At 31.6% G+C, this 24,647-nt stretch overlaps 1 protein-coding gene across 1 annotated transcript in view; it reads left to right on the top strand.

Moving 5' to 3' along the window:
• Positions 1-24,647, top strand: part of LOC145267011 (KICSTOR complex protein SZT2-like) — a 423,147-nt gene that overhangs the window by 303,762 nt on the left and 94,738 nt on the right. The window contains exons 43-49 of the mRNA XM_080122911.1: positions 4-121; positions 1,952-2,076; positions 6,419-6,583; positions 8,773-8,854; positions 13,122-13,295; positions 16,110-16,313; positions 21,367-21,509. Coding sequence (XP_079979037.1) covers positions 4-121; positions 1,952-2,076; positions 6,419-6,583; positions 8,773-8,854; positions 13,122-13,295; positions 16,110-16,313; positions 21,367-21,509 — 1,011 coding nt within the window. The remainder of the gene's footprint in view (positions 1-3; positions 122-1,951; positions 2,077-6,418; positions 6,584-8,772; positions 8,855-13,121; positions 13,296-16,109; positions 16,314-21,366; positions 21,510-24,647) is intronic.

Here is a 24,647-nt window from a genome sequence, read left to right as displayed (position 1 = left end):
CAGGAATCTTCCAAATCCATCCGAGATGCAGACACTTTATCGATTTCTTCAGTTGGCAGTTACGCATCAAAACGGTTTGAGGATTTCATCAAGGTGTCCATGCATGGAATTACACCTGCAGGTCGGTTGTGTTCATTTTGTCCTCAATTGATAATTTAGATTAAATACACCTAACTGATAAATTGAACTTGGTTGTGTGTGTATGTGGGGGGGGGGCACAGTATTCCTGTTGCTGGTGTGCTTGTCGGGTTTGTTGTGCTGTAGGGCTGGTACAGTAAAATATTGAATGTTTGTTGTTGGCATGACTTTTGTCTAAAGTAACAACAGTAAGCTGGATATTCCACCAGACTAGATGAATTCTTGTCCTGGAATCACATAAGACCAAGAGACCGGAAGCAAAATCTGATTTATAAAACTCACTGTCTGTCTGTCTCCATGTTTTCAGACTCTATCTCTTTTAAAACTAAAAGTCGCAGAGCGGCGCTAGGGGCCTCCAATGATTGGATTTTTTATGAACCGTTCTTTTATGGGTCTTTAACTGGTTAAAATAGTTTTTCAAGGGGTCAAAAAGGGATCAAAATTGAAAAAATTGTTATACATTTTGTACATTCATCTTAGTTTATTTTAAATTTTTAATCAGTTCATATGCGCATCACGTTGGTACAGTGGTAACGTCACCAGCTTTGAATGCTACAGTTTTGATTTCGGTTTCGATTCTAGCTGATGGCACCTTTTTTTTTTTTTTACTTTTGAAATCACGACTCTATAATGCAAATATATACAAAATTAAAATATCATATCTAAGCATATTTTACGACCGGGCAAAGCTCCCCTCCCTAGTTAAGAATATTAATTTTCCTCATTTGTTGATCAGTTCTTCTGGTCTCTTGGTTTTCTTTGATTCCAGGACAAGAATTCATCTAGTCTGGTGGAGTATCAAGCTTCATGCTATTACACCTGAGAGTATCCTATATCTCTAAAAAAAAAAAAAAAAAAACTATCATTCATCCCATGCACCAAGTATTGGACTGATGCATATACCACTAGTCACTCGCTCTTAGACAAGGTCCAAAAAAAAAAAAGGAGTCTCCAATCTAATGAGTCTAGCGTTATCCACCAAACTCCAACCCATGTCCCACTACCGCAGTGTTGCACTCAACAAGCAGCAAAAAAACGACCTAAACCATGCTGAAAAGCCTTCTACTCAAATACTTTCTTCTTTTGAACTGCCAGACTTTGAAATTTTCTCCTGTTAAAGTAGATTAGTAATAGAAGAAACCACAAACGCTATGTCTTTGGCAGGATGCTTTATTCTTCTCACGCACGCTGTACAGGATCCAGGTCCCTCCTGCCTGGCTCCCTCTAGGAAAGCCCCAGTTCATAGAAGAGTTCCACAAACCCTGAGGACAGCAAAGAGTTAAAGTCCCTGCATTCATTCATACACTGACACCTGCTTCCCTGACTGTACTGACATGCAGGAGTTCAAGTGTGGTGTGAACAGACATCTCGCTGCTCAACTCCCCACATAGTGCGTCTGTGGAATACTAGCCCCCTTACATCTAAGTAAATGGTACGGTGTCTCCATGTTTTCAGGCTCTATCTCTTTTAAAACTAAAAGTCACAGAGCGGCGCTAGGGGCCTCCAATGATTGGATTTTTTATGAACCGTTCTTTTATGGGTCTTTAGCTGGTTAAAATAGTTTTTCAAGGGGTCAAAAAGGGATCAAAATTGAAAAAAATCGTTAAACATTTTGTACGTTCATCTTAGTTTATTTTTAATCAGTTCATATTGCTCCCAAATACTAGCCCCCTTAAATGGCACTGTGTCTTCTTTGTGATAAAATAACAGTAAAAAAAAAAAAAAAATCTGTAAATATACAAATGATTTGTGTTCATAATGATTGAAAAACTTCAAATTCAAATTTTTTTTTTTTTTTTTTTTTTTTTTGTAGGAGATAAAATGACTGAGGGTCTCCGCAAAATGCTCCAAAACAAATTGGATGATAAAGTCCTGGATATTATTTCGGTCATGTTGGACAGGAACCCCAAATGTAAATTAAATTTTGAAGATGTCCGAGTAAGTAAAACCTGTACAAGTTGTTGTGCTTTTTTTTTATTTGAGGTTACGGTTAAAGTTTAATTAAAGGTATGAATCTCATGGGGAAGGTTTACCATTTTTTATTAAGTTAAAAAAAAATTGGATATGATTTTCAAATTAAATTCACAGTATCTTTTGTTTATTAAATTGTTAGGTGAAAGTACAGAATATTTACAAAACATCCAAACCCTCCTCATGCTAAGAATGGTTTTCTAAATAATAACTTATTTCAGCACGGTACCTTCCTTGCATAAGTACGGATAAAAAATATAAACATTTAAATTAATTTATACACTTCAGAATGTTTAAAATGTGAAATAAAGTTTAAAAACATGATATGTATCTGGACATATATATGACAAAAAAAAATGCGAGCATGAAAAGTAATATGGTTAAGCTTAAACATGGAAAAGTAAAGGACTAGTTGTTAAAACTGGAAAAGGACAGGACAAGGTATTATAGTAAAAATATAATAAATTTATAACTTAAAATATTGCAGCATTAAGAATTGATTATGTAATGTTATAAATTGAATTTTTAAAAAAATTCTAAATGCTGCAATATTTTAAGTTATAAATTTATTATATTTTTTACTAGAATATCTTGTTCTTTTCTTTTCCAGTTTTAACAACTAGTCCTTTACTTTTCATGCTCGCATTTTTCTATTGTAATCCATGATTTTTCCAGATTTCCAATAAATTCACTTGTTCTTTGTTTAATTTCAGTCTTATTTTTTCTCCCCCAGAAACACATATGTAATAACAATGTACGGCACTCGTCTGCTTTCAATAGAATACCCCCAATTATCTCCCTTTCATTCTCTCTGTTTCACGATTTACTTCTCTTTTCATGACATGTGTCGCTGAAACGATGTGGTTGCTATGGAAACCAGTCATAAAAAAGTGTCGCTCACCTCCTTACATATTTTACCATTTTGAACACGAGAAAATTCATAACTTTTGTTTTAATGAACGAAAATTGGAAAAAAAAAATAAATTCCACATATAGCTGAGAAGGTGATCTATAATAATTGTTGGAAATTTAGTCGAAAAATGAGTGAGCGGTGAAGTTTTAAGGCAGTTGTAACTGACTAAAACTGCCACTTAACCATATATTCAAACACAGTAGTGTTTGAATGATATTAATAGGATTATGGACAAGACAAAGCTATATATTGGTAAATATAGATTTATTTGCCGATGTAACAAGGAAAACCATCTAGTGGGGGAGGTGTTATATGGTCTTTGTACCTCTGTATTTCGAAGCCTCATGCTTATCATCAGAAGAGGGGGGGGAGAGGTTATAAATTAATATATACTTGCAGAACCTGTAGAAATTCCATGGTGGTTGAAAATTTTTAAAACATAAATAAAATGAAGAAAAAATAAAATAAAACAAATAACGACGAATTTGAAACAATTTTTATTTAGCAAATTCTTTTTTTTTTTAGCCTTTTAAAGCTAAAAAGTATTTTTTAAATTTAGATTTTTTTTTTCAATGAAAATTCAACACATAGTTTTTTTTTTCTGAATAATTTTTATCGTGTGCACATTTTTTTAAATTTTAAAAAGAAACGATAAAAAAAACAAACTTACAGTCTCCTCTCAACATGACTTTTTTAAAATTCTAAAATGAAATGAAATAAAATGAAATGAAATAAAATGAAATGAAATAAAATGAAATGAAATGAAATAAAATGAAATAAAATGAAATGAAATGAAATGAAATAAAATTAAATATAATGAAATTAAATTAAATATAATGAAATGAAATAAAATGAAATGAAATTAAATTAAATATAATGAAATGAAATAAAATGAAATAAAATGAAATGAAATAAAATAAAATAGCCAATTTGAAACCGTAAACAGACAGCCATGTTTTTTTTTATTTTTGGAGAGGAAATGATTTTAACTGATAAAAAGGGACTGTAATAAAGGGAGGTAATTTGTTTATCATTAATGTTTGCGATGGTGATTTTTTTTTTTTTGGTGACACCAGACGTACGGATAAATAAATTAATATTTATATACTAATATATGGCTTTGTTTTGTCTGTAATGCTATTATTTAAGCTTCAGCGTACCTGTTGAGTGTCACACATCTTGATAACTGAACTCTGATACTTGACTTTTAAACGTTTAACTTTTATTCAACTGATTTTATGAATTGGTTGGTTCTTTGATAAAGCAGGAGTACGTTTGAAATTAACATTTCTGTTTAAAGCACAGATAACATGTTTTTATTCAGACAGATATTGTTAAATAGCACAGAGTGTTTTTGCTTAATGATCGTTTTGTTTTTGTAAGTTTTCCATTGTTTGAATAGTCATTCTTATGTCTGGGTCGAATTTGTGTAGGAAAGTTCCATAGTCATTTTCACCCATCTGTTTCTTTTACAAGTACTTTCAACTGATTTTCTTCAGACAGTTTTTGATGACTGTTTTGTTTAAAAAAAAATTTATATGCATCAGTTCAAATTAAATTTAAATTACTTGAAATAGTGAAGCGTCTTGTTTGTAACAAAAAAAAAAAAAAATATTTTAACGTGTTAAGAATGTGGCCAAAATAAATGTATGATCGTTTCAAAGTCTGCTTTACAAAATGGTATGGAATTTAAAGTTTTTTTTTTTTGTTTTTTTATTTATAAATTTAATTATAGATATACATATGTAACTATGGGTGCGTGCACACACACACACACACACACACACACACATATTGGATGGTTACGCACTCAAGCACTTTAAAATGTTATTACTGTTTTCAAAAATTTACATTGTTAATTTTTGGCTGTTTAGCTCCTATATACAGTGCTTACAGTATTTTTAGACTTTTTATGTTTGGATTCATATGAATGATTTTTGTGTTTTCAACCAGGATTTTCCTAAATTGGGAATGTGGGCAGCCATGTTGTTTTAGGTGTTGGCAAATTAAGCTTGTATCTGAAAGATGTGGGGTTAATTGTCTGAACAATGTGTTGGTCGTGTGTCCAATGTAGCTATTGGTGTTTCTATTGTTGGAGATATATTCTCCCAAGGGGTATTTGAATTGGTAGACTGCATTGGTTTCATCGACTGATTTTGTTGTCCGGGAAGTGTTGTTTTTAATTATAAGGTTAGCAGTTGTTAATTTCTTGTAGGAGATGGTAAATCGGATCTTATTATTATTGACTGGTGATATATATCAGAGTATTATATTCCTTAGTACCTTTTCATCTGATTTTAAGTTGTGGTGTAGCTGGTTGCGATAGAATATATTGGTGGGGTGGGGATTGTTAACTTGGTTGTTATTATTAGTTATTATTAGTTGTTATTAGTTATTATTAGTTATTATTAGTTTCTTACAATGTATGGACCTTGTTTCAATTTTTACCAAAAAACAATTTTGTTTTTTTGTTTTGTTTTTTTTGAATTGTTAGGTGGAAGTACAAAATATTTTTAAAACACCCTCCCCATATTAAAAATGGCTTTCTAATTAATAATGCTATTATTTCAGCATGGTCCATACTTTTTTTTTTGTTTTACTTTGGTGAGGAAGGAGGTGCTTTTGTTTTTATTAGGTATGAATGTCTTGGGGTCTTTTTTTTTTGTGTGTGTGTGTGTGTGTGTATATATGTGTGTGTATCTAGTATTAATAGCTTCAGAATATTAGAAACAGATTTCTTTTATAATATATTGGGGTATTCATTCTTTTTTGTGGACTGTTATCCTCATCTTCATAGTTGTTGTTGTTTCACCATGTTTTGGCCAACTCATCCTCTGGCCTTCTTCACGGGAATGCTGAGTCTTGTAACTGTATCCCCAGAAATTACTGCCTTCCATAGTTGTTGTTGTCTCACCATGTTTTGGCCAACTAAACCTTCGGGAAAGATTGAAACCATTATCTTCAGACAATGCTCACCTGGAACCATAAAGATTCAACATCTCTGTCCACTGCGCCAGAAAATGAGTCGGCCAAAACCTGGTGGAACAACAACAACAACAATTATGAAGATCAACGTAAGAGTCCACAAAAAGAACGAATACACAAATTATGAAGCTTCATCTCAAACGACCCCCTTCCCTCAAAAAAAAAAAAAATATATATATATATATAAGATATTAAGGATCATTTTTTTTTTTTTTTTTCTTTTGGTAAATGGCATATCCAATTTTTTCTAATGTAAAAAAAAAAAAAAAAAAATTTATTTTTTGAGATGAGGACTGGTTATTCAGATTCTTTAGACTATTATTCTCATCTTAAAGAAAAAAAATCGCCCTGTTTGTTTACCCGAGTGACAAATGAATTTACTTTATCTTTCTCTTTCGTCCTGTTTGCCAGTTTATCCAACGCCATAAGGAATCCCCGAAAGTGACGATCTACGTGACCATCCCGAACAGCAGCCGGCAACAGTTATTCCCCCTTTGTTACTACCTCAAACAGAACCTTCTTCAGTTCGTTCACGTGCCTAACTATGTTGATAGCCATCCTACGAAGCACTTCATTGTAAGTAAAATAAGACATCGTTTTCTCTTCCTTGCAACCTTTTCCCCCACAGAAGAGACATTGTGAGCCTGTCTCTGCTCTATTTTCATGGCAAGTGCTCATCTGATCTGCGATCTATAGTCTCCCCTTGCCAAACTTTCACAAAAAAACAGTCGACTAGCTACAGCTACTATCAACAATTATTCTCTTATCATATGTGTTAGACCTCTATACCGCTATTTTTTAGCCAGTCTGAAAAATTGCCTTCAGATAACTGGGTTGTTACATAGCCTCCTTCAAGTCGGGTGACTGAACAGTGGAAGATCAGGTGGTCTGTGGCGGGGGAGGGGGGGGCTTCATTGCACTTTGGGCAGATTGGGGAGTCTACTTGTCTCCACATGTGTTTGTTTACTGCAGTCCTGCAGCGTCTCATTCTGATTTGGTTTGCGGCTACCCACTGCTTCTTTCTTACTATTTGTAGCAAAACCTGAGAAGCGCAAAGTTGGGTCTTCAATGATGCCCCCTCATTTAGTTTCTCCATTCCTGGGCGGGAGCTGCTAAAAACAGCCTATCCTGCCTTGACAGAGTACAAAATAGACTTCGTGGCTTGGTGGGGGATGCCCTTTTCTCTTCCCTGCAACCTCTCTCCCACAGAAGAGACGTTGCGAGCCTGTCTTTGTTCTATCGTTATTTCCATGGCAAGTGCTTGTCTGAGCTCCATTCTCTGGTCCTCCCTCGCCAATCTTTTTCAAAAAACACCCGACTAGCTGAAACCACCGTCAATAATTTTCCCCATTCCTTATCTATGCCTAAATCAAAACGTAGATTACACGAACAAAGCTTCTTTCTTAGAACTGCACGCCTGTGGAACTCTGTTCCGCTTGCTTGTTTCCCTCCCGACTTCAACCTGGATGTCTTCAAGTCCAACACAAACAAATTCCTGATGAACTGCCCCCTAAGTAATGATACTTTATCAATTCTCCAATACTATTGCTACACTATCCCTTTGATTACTGTACACACAATAACCCTTATCCCCGAGTGGCCATTGGGCCTTGATAAGTGGTGAACTCCATGTAAAAAAAAAAAAAAAAAAAAAAAAAAAATCCTCTTTCCATGGGTCAAAAACGTTTTGAGTTGTAGAAGGGCTTTCAGGGCTTGAATCTGGAGGTATCTGAGGCATCTTTTAAAAATTTTTTGATTGCTAAGTCCCTGGTGTTCTCAATGTTTTCGGTTGCCTCTTTCCTCTTTATGTGACGTGACGATATAAAGAACTTGAGCCATAAACACTTCTTCCAAATTACTGGTCGGCATTAAATAACCAGAAGAAGGGTTGATATACCATAAAACAAAACAATCAAACCAAACACCATGAATAAATAAAGAAAATTAATGTTTATATTCCTTGTGTTTGATCTGCCTATTCATTTCATCACGACGTTTCTGACAGTGTAGCTTTTGACTCTTGCCAGGCATGTGGTTTTGGAGAAAAGAAAGGAGAAAAGTTACTGACGCTGTAGATGGTTTCATATTCTTGGAGTTGTTTTTTGGCCATGGTTTCATATGTGTGAAAAAAATTTGGTTTACTCCTTATGTGGGGGGAAGATATAAAGAGCTTGAAGCATAAACACTTCTTCCAAATTACTGAAGTCAGCATTAAATAACCATAAAACAACCAAACGAAACAATAAATATCTAAAAATATAAACACCTTGAAACATAAACTTTTTCCAAAATAACTGGATTTGACATTAAATGACCCAAAAATGGTTGATATGCTGTAAAACAAAAATGGTTGATGAGTTATTTCAAAATGGCGGTTTTTTTTTCAAAATTTTTTATAAAAATGAATTTAAAAAAAGATGTTCTGAAGTGAATTTTTTAAAACTGTTCTTTCAAAATAACTTTCGGTAATGGCTTTTGAAAATGGTTCGTTTTTTGTTTTTTTTAATATTCTTTCAAGATGGCATTTTTTTCAAAATTGCTGTTTGAAAATATTGCCTTCCAAAATAGTTGTTTAAAGAATAAGGTCTTTGAAGTGGTTGTTAAAAAAAAAAATGGCCTCTTGAAGTAGCTGTTTTAAAAGAAATAACCTTTTGAAGTAGCTATTTTTAAAAGAAATGGCTTTTAAAAGTGACTGTTTGAATGATGATTTTTCAAAGAGGCTCTTTTTTTTTGTTTCTAAAAAAAAAAAACTATTTTGTTTTCAGGATTATGCAAATAGTGAAAATCAGGAATTGAAAGAAAATCAAGTGTTTTTGTATCACCGGCCGAGTTCATCTGGAGGCAAAGGTAATTTGTTTCTCTTGCAAATATTTAATGAATTAAATTAAAAAAAAAAAATAAATAAACATGTGATTAACCTGTAACCCCACGTGTGTGGCTCCTCGACAATCGCCGGACTCCCAACGTCGTGTATCGTGGATTTTTCGTTCAACTGTTCTTCTTATGGCCGGATCGTCCTTTTCCTGTTGGCGACTGTCGATGAGAACACACGCGGTTCACAAAATAGAAATATGAACAAACAAAGAAAAAACGCAAACGCCAATGTTCACATATAAATTGACTGTTGGACTTGTGTGTGTGTGTGTCTTCCCCTGTTCTATCGATGGTACATTTGTCTATCTCTGTTTCACAATCAACTCCAAAATTGTCCACGTCTCTAGTTCACAGTCAACTCTATAACTGTTCAACTATCACTGTCCAACTTCCAACTGCTGTCTTGCGAATCTAGATCTCAACTGCCTGTCCCCTCTACGTTGGTATCACTTGTCGCCCACCCCATCCTGGTTACCGGAAGCTGCCCTTCCCTGTTTTATCAATAAGTGTCTATTGTTATTGTTAGCTACTTCCTATCCCTTTGTCTATTGTAGGATATTTCCGATTTCTTTGTATATTTTCCCCCCTCCCCTTCTAAGCACTTAGTGGGTCAAATCCACCCAAGGGTCACTTTATAGTATCACAAACCAGACTGGAGCCAGCAAGTTCTTAGTTTCGTAAACATTATGGTTCTAAGAACTTACAATTGGATGATGGATGTGATTAAAAATTTAATCATGATGTTAAAAATTATACCCCCCCCCCTAGCTTAAGATTTTCAGTTTTCAGAAAATATTTTCTGCACTTGATACAATTTGAACTCTCCAATTTTTAGCAAAATTCAATTTTTGCTAATTGTTTTCGAAAACTATATCTGTGACATGACAAGTACATACCATTGCTTTTTATTTGAAATTCAATATTTAAATTTTCGATATTACATAACAAAGAAGCGTCTGTATTTATTTAATTTAAATTCAACCAGACTCTCTATTGAAATTACATTTATATATCTAGAATATAAAAGTGTCAGTCATCCATATCTATTTGTCTGTCTTGGGGATGAAATTGAAAGCAAAGCCCTATACCAAGATCAAGTAAAATTTTACAAGTAATTCAATGATTTCTGAATTTTCGAGATGAGGGTTGATTATTTGGATTCTTCGGACTACTGTTCTCATCTTGAGTGTCATTTTCACAACGTTTCGATCGATGTAACCTCCAACCTTATTCAGGTGTCCAATTTGGGAATTTGCACGAAATTTTGAACATATATAATACGGAATTTCAATGTCACAGTAATGAACATATCCCAAATCATAAGTTAGAAACATTATAAAAAAAACAAACTCTCTATTGAAATTACATTTATATATCTAGAATATAAGTGTCAGTCATCCATATCTGTTTGTCTGTCCAGGGGATGAAATTGAAAGCAAAGCCCTATCCTAAGATAATTAAATTATGTTTATAATTCATGTAAACTTCTAACTATATCCAAAAATTCGAAACCTTAGATGCAGAGCTCCCCACTTTTTTTCCTGCACAAAACATGGCGACTTTTATACCTGGTGTAGGTTACATCGACTGAAATGTTGATGAAAACAAGTGTCTGATTATTCATAATAATAACATAAAAAAAAACTAACATTTAAAAAATAATTGTGATGCTTAAATTAATAAAATTAAATTTTCTATTAAAATTTTCTTTCAAATTTAAAGAAAATCAATGTTTTTATATTACTTGCTGGGATCGAACTTGTTCTTTGTGCAATGTTTTGGTTGGTGTAGCCTTCGACCCTCATCAGGCATGTTGGTCGTTGGAAAAGAAAAGAGAAAAATTACTGGCCCCATAGATGGTTTCGTATTCTTAGAGTTGTTTTTGTCTTTTGGCCGTGGTTTCTTATATATGAAAAATTTTGGTTGACAAAGGAGAGGCAACTCTTTTTTTTTTTTTTTGCACACATAAAAACAAAAAATAACTCCAAGAATACAAAACCATCTACGGAGCCAGTAACTACACAATTGGACAGCAAAAACACATTACCTTGCGGTTGAAATGATGAACAAAGACTTACATAACAAATAGAAGACATTTAGGCTCTGTCTATCACCTGGCTTTCATACTCGTTCTTTGCCTATTAGCCAGGCGCAAAGGTGCTATCACAGAGACTCGACAGAAACACCCAGTGATTTACCTTTTTTACTGACTAGGTCAATGAATGCCAATTTTCCCCGCTCCTGCCACATCACATCTCCCTAAACTGGGCACTGTGGGCTGCTTGAGTTCCATATATGCCAATGCAATTAGATTGGGTTGACTTTTTTCTGATGGGTTGAGGGTACCAGATTGACAATTCCTGGCTGCTATTTCTGACTGATAGTACAGGAGCTCTAACTCTTTTGTAGCGCTTTTACAATGTTTTTTTTTTTTTGGTTGGGAAATATTATTTAGAATGGATAATGTGACTAATTCATAAAGTGTTTAAGAATTTTTTTATGGTATTTGCATAGTAACAAGATTTTTTTATGGTATTTGCATAGTAACAAGATAATTAAGCTTTCTGTGCAGATCAATTACGTGTTACGTGTTGTTGTACAGCGAGTGGTTTCATAAAACGGATGATAAATAATACAATGACGCTGAGACAATTACTTGGGGAATTCACATTTACAATAGAAGCAAAAGAGGCGGGAAGAAAAGAGTGTTAATAAAAAGTTCTTTGAACACGGAGGGGAAATTCATTATTGAAGAGGAATATACAGTCAACACTTTGAAATGAGTCTTCATATAAAGTTCATACAATATGATGGGATAACGTTCGAGCTCGTGATGGAAATGATGAGAATTTGAATCATCCCCTTCGCTTCCTAAAGGAGCTTAGGTAACTCTCTCTCCAACTCAACTGAACTCTGACTTGCTCGCTGTCTGCCTGCACTCTAGTCTAACTTAACTGTATATATTGATTCTATATTTCTTTGTAACGTCAGAATGCGGCCAAATGAGCATGAGATGCACATGCATCTGCTTCCAGTACATGTACATGCATCTGGCGACACAAAAGACATTCCTTAATTTCATTGTTCAATTATTTCTCTGACCTAACTTTGTTTTTATAGTTATTTCTAACTACAATGGATAATTCCACTGCATTCCTGGAATCGTATCTAAATAACAAAAATGTATTCATTTAAATTTTTGATAACTAAGTTCGATTTCAGTATTCTCCTTTAATAATAACTAGCTTGGGTGCCCGGCTTTAACCGGGTGTTTGGAGGTGTGTGTTGAGCAAAACAAAAAGTAGTGGTAGTTGGCAGGCAGGCTTGAACTCATGCCATGAGAAAGTCAAAGAAAATCTGATGTCTTAGCCAATGTCTCCATGACGCAACTGGAAGTCAGAAGCATTCAAATTAACCATGATTCAAGTCAATCCAACTGTGATGATGGCTTGCTAAAATGTTGGTGAAAAAAATCGACCCCCTCCTTATACAAAATGGCCGAGTTTAGGGTGAAGGAGTTAATGTTTTAGGACAATTTTTCGATATATGTCATCTGAGACGTCGAGCTTCAAAATGCTACCAAGCTTGTTAGGATCCGTCGCCTCTGTCGAAGGTTTTTGCGAGACATTCCAACATACATACATACATACAGACAGGTGAGATTTATATTATAGACTAGCGAGGGGTACCCGGCGTTGCCCGGGTGTTTGGAGGTGTGTGTGGAAACTCTGGGGGTGGGGTGGGGGTTAAAATGCTAACGGAAACACGTTTGAATTTATTTAATTACTTGGATTTGGCAGGTGCCCGTTTTAATGAGTTAATGAGGTCAAGTTTGACTGCGGGATTTTTATTTTCCCAAGATGTTATAGGAAAAAGACTAACCCACATGCAGCGAGCGACAAATGTTGAATATTTATCTTCCCGAAATCGAGCAAATTAAATAGACAGGTGAGCTTCGTTGTTAACTGTGAGATATTACGATTTATATGTGATATAAAAAGTTTTAAAAAGTTGTGAAGCGACCGACCGCTTCTCTGAAAGAAGCCTTCTGTAGACACACAGAAAAAGTGAACACACACACATACATACATACATACATACATACATTTCGCTTTTATATATATAGATTATCTTTGACCCTAATTACTTTGTTTCTAACTAAAAACCGGAAGCTGTCTCCTTCAATATATTTTTGATTCATGTTCGCATGCAAACTAAAACCTTTATGTTTTTGTTTCAGGAATCGCCTGTATAGCCATGGCGTTTGTGGACAGTCGAGATCAAGAGGTGAAGTTCATTGGGGGCCAGAAGCCCCCATCACTGCCATATGATGAACTGGTGCCCCCCGAGGAATATCCAACGTTGATTGAAACTCGCCTTCTCGAAGAACTGCCACCATATTCCTCCAAACCTGGTATATATATATTTTTTTGTGTGTGTTTTTTAAATCAATTATCGCCCTCATGGGGGGATGAGGCCAGGAAATCTTTAGATGGTCATAAGATTACCTAAAAGATTTATGCTGAATTGTCAGTGTCTTCCTTGAAGATTTAGTTTCTAGATATGTGATCCTCCATGAGGGTTTGTTTATAGTTGTTATTAAGATCTGTGTTCCGCCCCACCCTGAAGGATCAGTTGTGCTTCCCTCTCAGAATTTTCTTTTTTATTCAATTTTCACCCCAAACAAGGCACAGTGCCACTTTGAAGTAGGGGGCTACTATCAGGGACATAATTTGCAGGGGCATTATGAAGGGAGTTGAGTAGCAAGATGTTTGTTCACATTACACTTGAACTTCTGCATATCAGTACAGTTGGGAAAGCAGAATCCCGGAAGGGAGTTCCAAAGACTTGCAGTTCTGGGGAAGAAACTATTGGAGTAAAAGACTTTCTTACACCTAGGGATCTCTACTGTAAAGGGGGTGGGATTTAGTTGCTTGTTGGGTTTGTTGGGGGTTGTCACATCGAAGAGGTACAAGCGCTTGCAGTTTGTCAGAACATTCACCATTAAAGTATTTGTAGAACAGGCAGAAGGATGCAACATTTCGTTGATGTGACAGAGGCTGAAGCCTAGGTTCTGAGATGTCTTTTCATTCTGAAGGGTTAACTCTTAGATGTGTGTGCCATCATTTAAAAAAAAAATGTTTTCCTTCTATTATATTGAACCAGTTGCTATAAAGAGAAAAAAGGGAATGGGCCGGAGAGAGAAGAGGTCTTGGTGCTTGTGCAGTATAATAGGATAAAAAAAAACTGCATTTTATGTAAAAACACTATTACATACTTGCTTGCCATGTCGAAATTAGTAAAAATTCTAAAAATTACGGAAAATGATCAAAGTAGAAAAATAATTGCTAAGTAAAAATATAATTTATCAGATTATTGTATTTGTTAATTTTGAAGAGTTCTTAAAATCCAGGGGAGGTAACCATGATATTGACAAAATTATTGTAATCCGACGTTTCCAAATAGAAAAAGACAAACCGCTAATATGTTTTTTTTTCTTTTTGTAAAGAAAAAAAAAAAATTCTAGCAAATCTTTGACTTGATCATTTTTTTTCATAATTTTTACAAATTTCGACACGACAAGTAATCGTGTTTTTACGTAAAAAATGCATTTATTTGAAATTCCATTATATACCGTACAGTTTTTTTATATTTTGAAATTTAATAATTCAAATGTGTCAATATGCATTTTCAAACCAAAGTGTGACCAATCTTCCTGATCTAGAGATTTTTTTTTTTTAAGCCATCATCATCATCATCATCATCATCATCATCATCATCACTGTGATGATGATGATGATGATGATGATGATGATCCTGTTTTATATGCTGGCATGTGTTGGATGCTTTTAGAAATTTGCTTCCAAAGTAATCATATCTCTGGCCAGGTCTTTATTTTCCTCAGTTCTATTCTTACCATTTCTTTCCACATTTTCCGTTTAATTTGGCAAAAAATTTTACACTGACCTAAAATATATAATACAAAAATAAATTTGATCAAATTTTAAAATTAAATCATTCGGAAATGATCGCTATTTAGTAAAACATGTCTCTTGCATGTATTTTTTTTTTTTTTTTTTTTCATTTTGTTTTTATTTATTTTTCCTGGCCATTCCAAAAGAGAATCATTTTTTTTTTGTTATTTTACAAAGAGTCACTAATTATTAAGTCCCAGAGGCCACTTGAGGATAAGAGTTAATGAGTGTACAGTAGTCAATGGGACAATGACGTAGTAATAGTTAGCAGTGGAAATTTGGTAAATTGGATTACTTAAGGGGAATGGCTCATCAAGAACTTGTTTACGTTGGACTTGAAGATGACCATATTGTAGTCAGCTGGAAAGCAGGAAAATGGAAGAGTTCCACAGGTGTGCATTTGTGTTAAAAGGATTTCTTTCTTTTGTCTTTTATTTTCTTGTGGTTAAGTAGTCAAGCGTAACTATTCTAACATTCCAAGTAACAATTTCTGGGATTAAACTTGCGACTCCAAAACTTGCATCTCCAACGTCTAACTACAAACTACTTGAGTATCTAAAAAATCATCCTTTTTATTCAAAATCAGAAGCATTTCATTTGCATATGAGATGACACAAGTAGTTGCATCCTTTTTTTTCTTTTCGTTTGCCAATGGACACTACAGGCTGCATGAAAAACAGGTTTGTACCCATTTTTTAAGGCATTTAGTCAATGCTGAGGAGCCTTGTTGTTTTCTTTTTTTGTCCAAGATTTAACCTAGTGTATAAAACAAAAATTACAAACAAATTTTTATGATGTACATACCAGTGACGGAACAAAGATGTCATATTCCAAAAATCATATAAATTCAAGATAATAATAAAAAAAATAGATAAAGATCAAGTAGTTATTTTTTTTCATAGAAAATCATTTTTTTTACAATTTTTAGTGATTAATAGTAAATCATAACCATAACAAGGCTGATTTTGATCTGTATTTCTGTCTCAGAAGTTCGAATTTAGTTGTCTCTATTTATTAAGACATACACTCCTTGCTTGCTTTCTCATAAAATTTGATTTACTTAGTAAAATAAAAAAAAAATTGATGTGATTTTTGGAATATGACATTTTCGTTACATGATAGATCCAGTCATCATGAAGCTTTTTTTGTATTTTTGTTTTTTAAATTAGGTTGAATTCTGGACAAGAACCTTTCTTTTTCTATAAAAATCCAAACTTTTTATAAAATCTTTTAATTGTTTATCTCCTTTGCAGGTCTTACAAGTTTTATCCGTTTCCGCATATGGGAGAGAGGAAACGTCGACATACCGAGTCTCCAAAACAAACTCATCACGTCCGTGAAGCACGCCCTCTGCGACGTGGTTTCTGAGTTTCAGCTGCTTACCATCCCCATCTGCCAGGCATCCCATGAGTTGTTACCATGCTATTCAGAACCCTGTTCGCCTTCTATTGTCAAAGGTAAAATAGCAATTGTTTCGCATCTTGAATCGTAAGTTACGGGTTGTTGATGCAAGCGATGTCTCAGTATTTTTAATTTATCATGTTCAGCAAAATACGACATAAATACCCTCGACAAACCCGACAAGCAGCTAAATCCCACCCCTTCACAGTAGAGATCCCTAGATGTAAGAGAGCTTTCTACTCCAGTAGATTCTTCCGAGGAACCGCTAGACTTTGGAATACCATTCCGGCTCCCTGCTTCCCCAACTGTACTGACATGCAAAAGTTCAAGTGTAACGTGAACTGACATCTTGCTGCCCAATTCCCCACACAGTACCCCAGTAGCTTATGTCCCTGATAGTAGCCCCCTACACCAAAGTGGCAACGTGCCTTGTTTGGGGTGAAAATGTAATAAAAAATAAAAAAGATATTACGAGGTTGCCCCACACTCATTCTCTTTTAACTTCTCAACAGATATTTTTCCTGATTCCGATACAATTACTGATTCTGATTTTCTAAAATTTCTAAATATAGCATTTTGTTTTGTTTTTTATAATCAGCTAATGTACTTTCAGTGTAGTGCTACGAGAAGCTCCCAAGCAGGTACCAATGTTTTCCTGTTTGACTCGAGGGAAGTTGAATAGTTTTGACATTTTTTGCTGAAATGCAAGCACCAATTACACATTTTTCGTGGAAATCCGTTAGAATCTGAATCGGCTAACATACTTCCTAATTTCCAGTGTCTGCTACTGGAATTGGTGACGAGACAAATCAGTTCCTTCAATTCTATTGTTCTTCAGTATTTCTATTGTGAAGCGATTTATTGAAATGAAATATAAGAAAAGAACATTATTGAATTACTGAATTATTATGTGAAACTAGCAGTGCAGCTCGGCTTTGCCCGGGCCCTTTGTACTGTTCATAACTTGCCCTACGTGTGAATACACTTTATGCAAGATTTCAAATGTTTAGACCAAAATTTGTCTGAGTAATTTCGTAGAGACCGCAGAGGTCAATTTTTTATAACTTGGACCCCAATTTTGACCCCCTTAACATTTATTATTTTGGTCTCAAATCAAAATAAAAAATTTTATCCATGTCCAAGTTACCTACATCTAAAATTTCACGTCTTTAGACCCAAAATTGGCGGAGGAGTTTGGTAGAGTTTTCAAATGCTAAATCGTTGAACTTTGACCCCTTGACAGCCAAATTTCTGGACGAAAACTGATTAAAAAGATTTTTCTAAACCTCAATAATACTTATGTCAAATCTCGAGTCTGTAGACTGAAAATTGACAGTTATTTTGTAGAGAAATGTACACAGACAGACACACAGACATTTTCACTTTTATATATATAGATTTTATAAGAAATATGTTTATGAAATCATAAAAATAAGTTACTTTTAAATTTTAAAACTAAAAGTTTTTATTTGAATTTATATAATAAATATGTTTATGAAAGTATAAAAAAAAATTATATAATAAATATGTTTATGAAAGTATAAAAAAAAATTATATAATAAATATGTTTATGAAAGTATAAAAAAAAATTATATAATAAATATGTTTATGAAAGTATAAAAAAAATTATATAATAAATATGTTTATGAAAGTATAAAAAAAAATTATATAATAAATATGTTTATGAAAGTATAAAAAAAATTATATAATAAATATGTTTATGAAAGTATAAAAAAAAATTATATAATAAATATGTTTATGAAAGTATAAAAAAATTATATAATAAATATGTTTATGAAAGTATAAAAAAATTATATAATAAATATGTTTATGAAAGTATAAAAAAAAATTATATAATAAATATGTTTATGAAAGTATAAAAAAAAATTATATAATAAATATGTTTATGAAAGTATAAAAAAAATTATATAATAAATATGTTTATGAAAGTATAAAAAAATTATATAATAAATATGTTTATGAAAGTATAAAAAAATTATATAATAAATATGTTTATGAAAGTATAAAAAAATTATATAATAAATATGTTTATGAAAGTATAAAAAAATTATATAATAAATATGTTTATGAAAGTATAAAAAAAAATATATAATAAATATGTTTATGAAAGTATAAAAAAAAATTATATAATAAATATGTTTATGAAAGTATAAAAAAAAATTATATAATAAATATGTTTATGAAAGTATAAAAAAATTATATAATAAATATGTTTATGAAAGTATAAAAAAAAATTATATAATAAATATGTTTATGAAAGTATAAAAAAAAATTATATAATAAATATGTTTATGAAAGTATAAAAAAAATATATAATAAATATGTTTATGAAAGTATAAAAAAAAATTATATAATAAATATGTTTATGAAAGTATAAAAAAATTATATAATAAATATGTTTATGAAAGTATAAAAAAAAATATATAATAAATATGTTTATGAAAGTATAAAAAAAAATTATATAATAAATATGTTTATGAAAGTATAAAAAAAATTATATAATAAATATGTTTATGAAAGTATAAAAAAAATTATATAATAAATATGTTTATGAAAGTATAAAAAAAAATATATAATAAATATGTTTATGAAAGTATAAAAAAAAATTATATAATAAATATGTTTATGAAAGTATAAAAAAAAATTATATAATAAATATGTTTATGAAAGTATAAAAAAAATTATATAATAAATATGTTTATGAAAGTATAAAAAAATTATATGATAAATATGTTTATGAAAGTATAAAAAAAAATTATATGATAAATATGTTTATGAAAGTATAAAAAAAATTATATAATAAATATGTTTATGAAAGTATAAAAAAAAATTATATAATAAATATGTTTATGAAAGTATAAAAAAATTATATAATAAATATGTTTATGAAAGTATAAAAAAAAATTATATAATAAATATGTTTATGAAAGTATAAAAAAAAATTATATAATAAATATGTTTATGAAAGTATAAAAAAAAATTATATAATAAATATGTTTATGAAAGTATAAAAAAAAATTATATAATAAATATGTTTATGAAAGTATAAAAAAAAATTATATAATAAATATGTTTATGAAAGTATAAAAAAAAATTATATAATAAATATGTTTATGAAAGTATAAAAAAATTATATAATAAATATGTTTATGAAAGTATAAAAAAAAATTATATAATAAATATGTTTATGAAAGTATAAAAAAAAATATATAATAAATATGTTTATGAAAGTATAAAAAAAATTATGGGAATCAAAATAACAAAAGTTAAAACAAAAACAAACAGATAAAAACAATAAAAACTCTTGCAAAATTTGACCCGGATCCTCGGAATTTTCCATCAGTTATGGTTAGGGCTTGACCGGCAATCACTGAATTAAGCAGAGCAGTGTTCGAATGTTGAAACACTAAATTGACATTTTTTTTGTGTTTTTTTTTTTTTTTTTTTTTTGTATAAAAAAATGTAATTTTTAAGTGATTTTTTTTGGGGTGGGGGGTGATGGGGGCATTTTTTTCTGTTTATTTTTTTAACATTTGTTGGTCAAAAATAATTTGTAAATTTCCTTGTAAAATAATTTACGGTTTTCATAAAAATAATTCATCTTTTCTTATAAAACAAACAAAAAAAAAACGTTTACTGCCAATTTTTTAAAAAAATATAAACAAAAATTCAAATTTTTGTGAAAATACACTGTACTTTCACCTAACAATTTAGGGTTAAAAAAAATTCATTTTTTCTTGAAAAAAAAAAAAACTTAAAAAAATTCCAAAAACAATAATAAAACTAAAAAAAAAACAATACAAAATGCAACTTTTTTGAAAAAAAAAAATATTTTCAGTAAATTTAGGTTTTTATTATTTTTATTTTTAATTTATTGTATTTCTATTTTTTCCGGTTTATTTGTTTTGAAATTTGCGTCTTTTACTTTGCTCGGCTTAATCTGGTGAGTGTCGATCCAGCCCGAACCATAATTGATGGGAAATCCTGAGGATCCGGATCAAATTCTAAAAGAATGGCATCGAAAAATAGGCACAAAGTTTTCTGATTCCGATATCGATTCTGATACCGATTCTGATACCATCAAAAAGTTCTGATTTTTTTTTTTTTATTCTTTCTGTCCAGCAGCTGTTGTGAAAAGGACAATGTCCACTAGATTTCAAAGTCGGTTTTGTCAAAGCAGGAAATGAATGTAGCGAATATTACTCCATCTTAGGATGTATTTGGCTCTTCGTCCCAACCTTGTGTTTTTCACCTTTTCATTTCTTTATTTCTTTTTTCATTCTTTTCTTTTTTCCTTTTTTCTTTTCTCATTTTTATTATTTTATCATTTTTCTTTCTTTCCTTTTTATTTTTTTCTCGTTTTATTTTTTTTCTCGCCTTATTTTTTTTTAGTTTTTCTTTTTTCTTGGTTTTCTTTTTTTCTTTTTCTTTTTTCTCTTCTTTTTCTTTTTTCTCGTTTTTCTCGTTTTTCTTTTCTTTTTCTTTTTTCTCGTTTTTTCTTTTTTCTCATTTTTTTTCTTTTTCTTTTTTCTCGTTTTTCTTTTTTTCCTTTTTATTTTTTCTCGTTTTTTCTTTTTTTCCTTTTTATTTTTTCTCGTTTTTCTTTTTTTCCTTTTTATTTTTTTCTCGTTTTTTTTTTTTCCTTTTTATTTTTTTCTCCTTTTTATTTTTTTCTCGTTTTTTTTTCCTTTTTATTTTTTTCTCGTTTTTTTTTCTCATTTTATTTTTTCTTTTATTTTTTCTAGTTTTTCGTTTTTCTTTTTCTCGTTTTTCTTTTCTTTTTCTTTTTTCTCGTTTTTCTTTATTTTTTCGTTTTTTTTCTCGTTTTTATTTTTATTTTTTCTCGTTTAATTTTTTCTTGATTTTCTTTTCTTTTTCCTTTTTCTTTTGTCCATTTCTTTTTCCTTTAATTTTTCTTTTCTCTTCTCTTTTTAATTTCATTTTCTTATATATTTTTATCTTTACACTTTTAAAGTTTTTTCTTTACTCGTTTTTTATTTCTTTCTTTCTCATTTCTTTTTCCTCCTTTTCTTTCTTCTTTTGTTCATAATATTTCTCTAACCTAATTCTTTCGTTTTTCCATTTCAGTTGCTGAAAATGATGAGAAACTCTATGTTGCTTCTCGCAAGTTGTCCATCCAAATGTCAAAGGTGCCGAACAGGTTAACCACAATATCAAAGGACAAGTCAAAGACTCCTGTTGTGACACCATCTCCCAAAGAAGTCCCAAAGGTAAGACAAACCTTTCTATTTGTGAAAACTGGCTGATGGACAGCCTATAATTATATTTTTGGTTTTGCTAAAATGCTTCTCCATTTTTGTTGATCTTTAGAATTCCATCTATATTAAAAAAGCAAATTAATATTAGATTTATTTTATGGTTTTAGTTTCAAATTTGTGAAAAAAAAGGGAGATAATCCCCTATCAATTTTTATTAGTTGCCTCCCCTTTGTTAACCAATTTTTTTTTTTCACAAATTTGAAACTTAAACCATAAAATAAAGACTAACTCACAGAATACGAAGACATCTACGGAGTCAGTAACTTTTCTCTTTTCTTTTCCTTCACTCCTGATCTGAAATGGAACACGTACATCAAGTCTGTTGCCAAGGTCGCTGGAAAGATGGTGGGATCCTTCTACCGCTCCAGAAGATATCTCACTACTGATGCAATTCCCTATCTATATAAAAGCCAAGTACGTCCAAGGATGGAATACTGTTGCCATATCTGGCAGGAGCTGCTAAAAACAGCCTATCCTGCCTTGACAGAGTACAAAATAGACTTCGTGGCTTAGTGGGGGATGCTCTTTTCTCTACCCTGCAACCTCTCTCCCACAGAAGAGACGTTGCGAGCCTATCCTTGTTTTATCGTTATTTCCATGGCAGGTGCTCGTCTGAACTCCAATCTCTGGTCCCCCCTTGCCAATCTTTCACGAAAAACACCCGTCTAGCTGAATCCACTGTGAAAAATTTTCCCCACTCTATATCTGTGCCTAAATCAAAACGCGGATTCCATGAACAAAGCTTCTTTCTTAGAACTGCATGCCTGTGGAACTCTGTTCCGTGTGCCTTCTTCCCACCGGACTACAACTTGGAAACAAAAAAAAACAACAACCAACATGCCTGAAGACGATCGAAAGACAATCCGACCGAAACGTTGCACAAATAACACTCAAGATGAGAACAATAGTCCGGTCAATTCAAGTAATATGTAAAATCCTACTTGTTGCGTTCTTATGTAGCAGTCAATGTTTACGCGTCATGTTTTTTTGTTTTTTTTTCGGGGATATATTAGTGGCCTGGCAAGACCACAGGGAGACAACCAAGCAAAAAAAAAAAAGAAGCAAAATTCATCCCAAAGCAGCAAAACTAAAGATGGCTTGCCAGGACACTATATATAAAAATGTAGGCAAATTTAAGCATATTTTATTGGTTTGAAAATATAGGTTCTTTTTTACCAATTGTCATAAAAGTTAAACCATAGAATAGTATTATAATCTTTAAAAAAAAAAAGCCTGAAAATTTTCATGTAGTTTCATCCCATAGAACCAAAGTTAAATTTGCTGGAGACTTCCTGAACACATTAGCTTAAATTCCTAATTTAAATTTCTTGTAGAAAGTTTTTTTTCGCTAAATCTAGTTTCAAAGTAGAATTTTTTTTTTTGTCTATGTTATTATATCCCCGCCCCATCATCCAATCTTGCAACACCTTGAACTGATGTTTGTTCTTTCTTTTTTCTCTTCAATTATTCGGAAACCAAATTGAAACGAATTTTTTCAAGTTAAAATGTAACCCTTATATTTGTATTTATATAGTCTTTTTATATAATTATGTATTTATATAGTCTTTTTTATAATTATGTATTTATATAGTCTTTTATATAATTTCGTATTTATAGTCTTTATATAGTTTTGATATAATTGCATATTTATATAGTCTTTACTTATGATTTTGTATTTATATGGTCTAATATGATTATTTATTTATATAATTACATAATTATATAGTCTTCATATAGTTAGGTATTCATATAGTCTTTATATGATTATGTATTTATATAGTTTTTATGTAAGATTTCATATTTATAATATAAATATAATTATATATTTATATAATTACATATTTATAATATAAATATAATTATATATTTATATAATTACATACTCATAAAGTCTTTTTGTATAATTATGTATTTATATAGTCTTTATATAATTATGTAATTATGTAGTCTTTATGTATGATTTCGTATTTATATACTTTTATATAATTATTTATTTATATAGTTTCTGTGTGTAATCATATATTTATATAGTTTCTGTGTGTAATCATATATTTATATAGTTTTTCATATACTGATGCGATGGTTTCCAACCACTATCTGCAGCACATTTTTGTGCCATGGAGGTTACAGAATTTTTTTTTTTTTTTTTTTCATGGGAGTCACCACTTATCAAGGCCTGAAGGCCATTCGAGGATAAGGGTTAATGAGTGTACAGTAATCGATGGGACAATATCGTAGTAATCATTAGTTGTGAAAATTTGGTAAATTGGATTTATTAAGGGGACGGCTCATCAAGAATTTGTTTACCTTGGACTTGAAGACGACCATATTGTAGTCAGCTGTGAAGCAGGAAAAGAGTTCCACAGATGTGCAGTTCTAAGAAAGAAGTTTTGTCCATGGAATCTACATTTAGGTTTAGGCACAGATAAAGAATGGGGGGAAATTGATAGTGGTTTTAGCTAGATGAATTTTTCATGAAAGTTTGACAAGGAGCGGGACCATAGATTGGAGCTCAGACGAGCACTTGCCATGAAAATAATGATAAAACAGAGACAGGTTCACAACGTCTCTTCTGTGAGAAAGAGGTTGCAGAGAAAAGGGATTCGCCCACTAAGTTACGAAGTCTATTTTGAACTCTGTTAAGGCAGGATAAGGTCTTTCTAGCAGCTCTTGCCCAGATATAGCAACAGTACTCCATCCTTGGACATACTTGGCTCTTATATAGGTAGAGAATTGCATCAGCTGTAATCTATCTACTGGATTGATAGAAGGATCCCACCATTTTTCCAGCTACCTTGGCAACGGATTTGATATAAGTGTTCCATTTCAGATCAGGAGTAAAGGTCAAGCCCAGAAGCTTTATTTCAATTGATGCCAGATGGGGATCAGAGCGTTGATGATGAAATGATAAAAGCTTAGATGCATTAAAAGTAACCAGCCACCTCTTTCCTCATTGTACCACGTGTTCAAGATTAGAGAAAAGAGAATCAGAGAGAACTTGACCTTTGATGTGTTACTATAGATGGTGATGTCATCAGCATGTCTACAAATTATCTTAGGCTGTGATTTGGGAGGTCATTGATGTAGATC

The sequence above is a fragment of the Euprymna scolopes genome, chromosome 42 (genome assembly GCF_053919585.1).
Source record: "Euprymna scolopes isolate OS-2025 chromosome 42, ASM5391958v1, whole genome shotgun sequence".
Classification (NCBI taxonomy): Eukaryota; Metazoa; Mollusca; class Cephalopoda; order Sepiida; family Sepiolidae; genus Euprymna; species Euprymna scolopes.
Note: the sequence above shows the minus strand (reverse complement) of the source record. Positions and strands in the feature narration are given on the sequence as shown.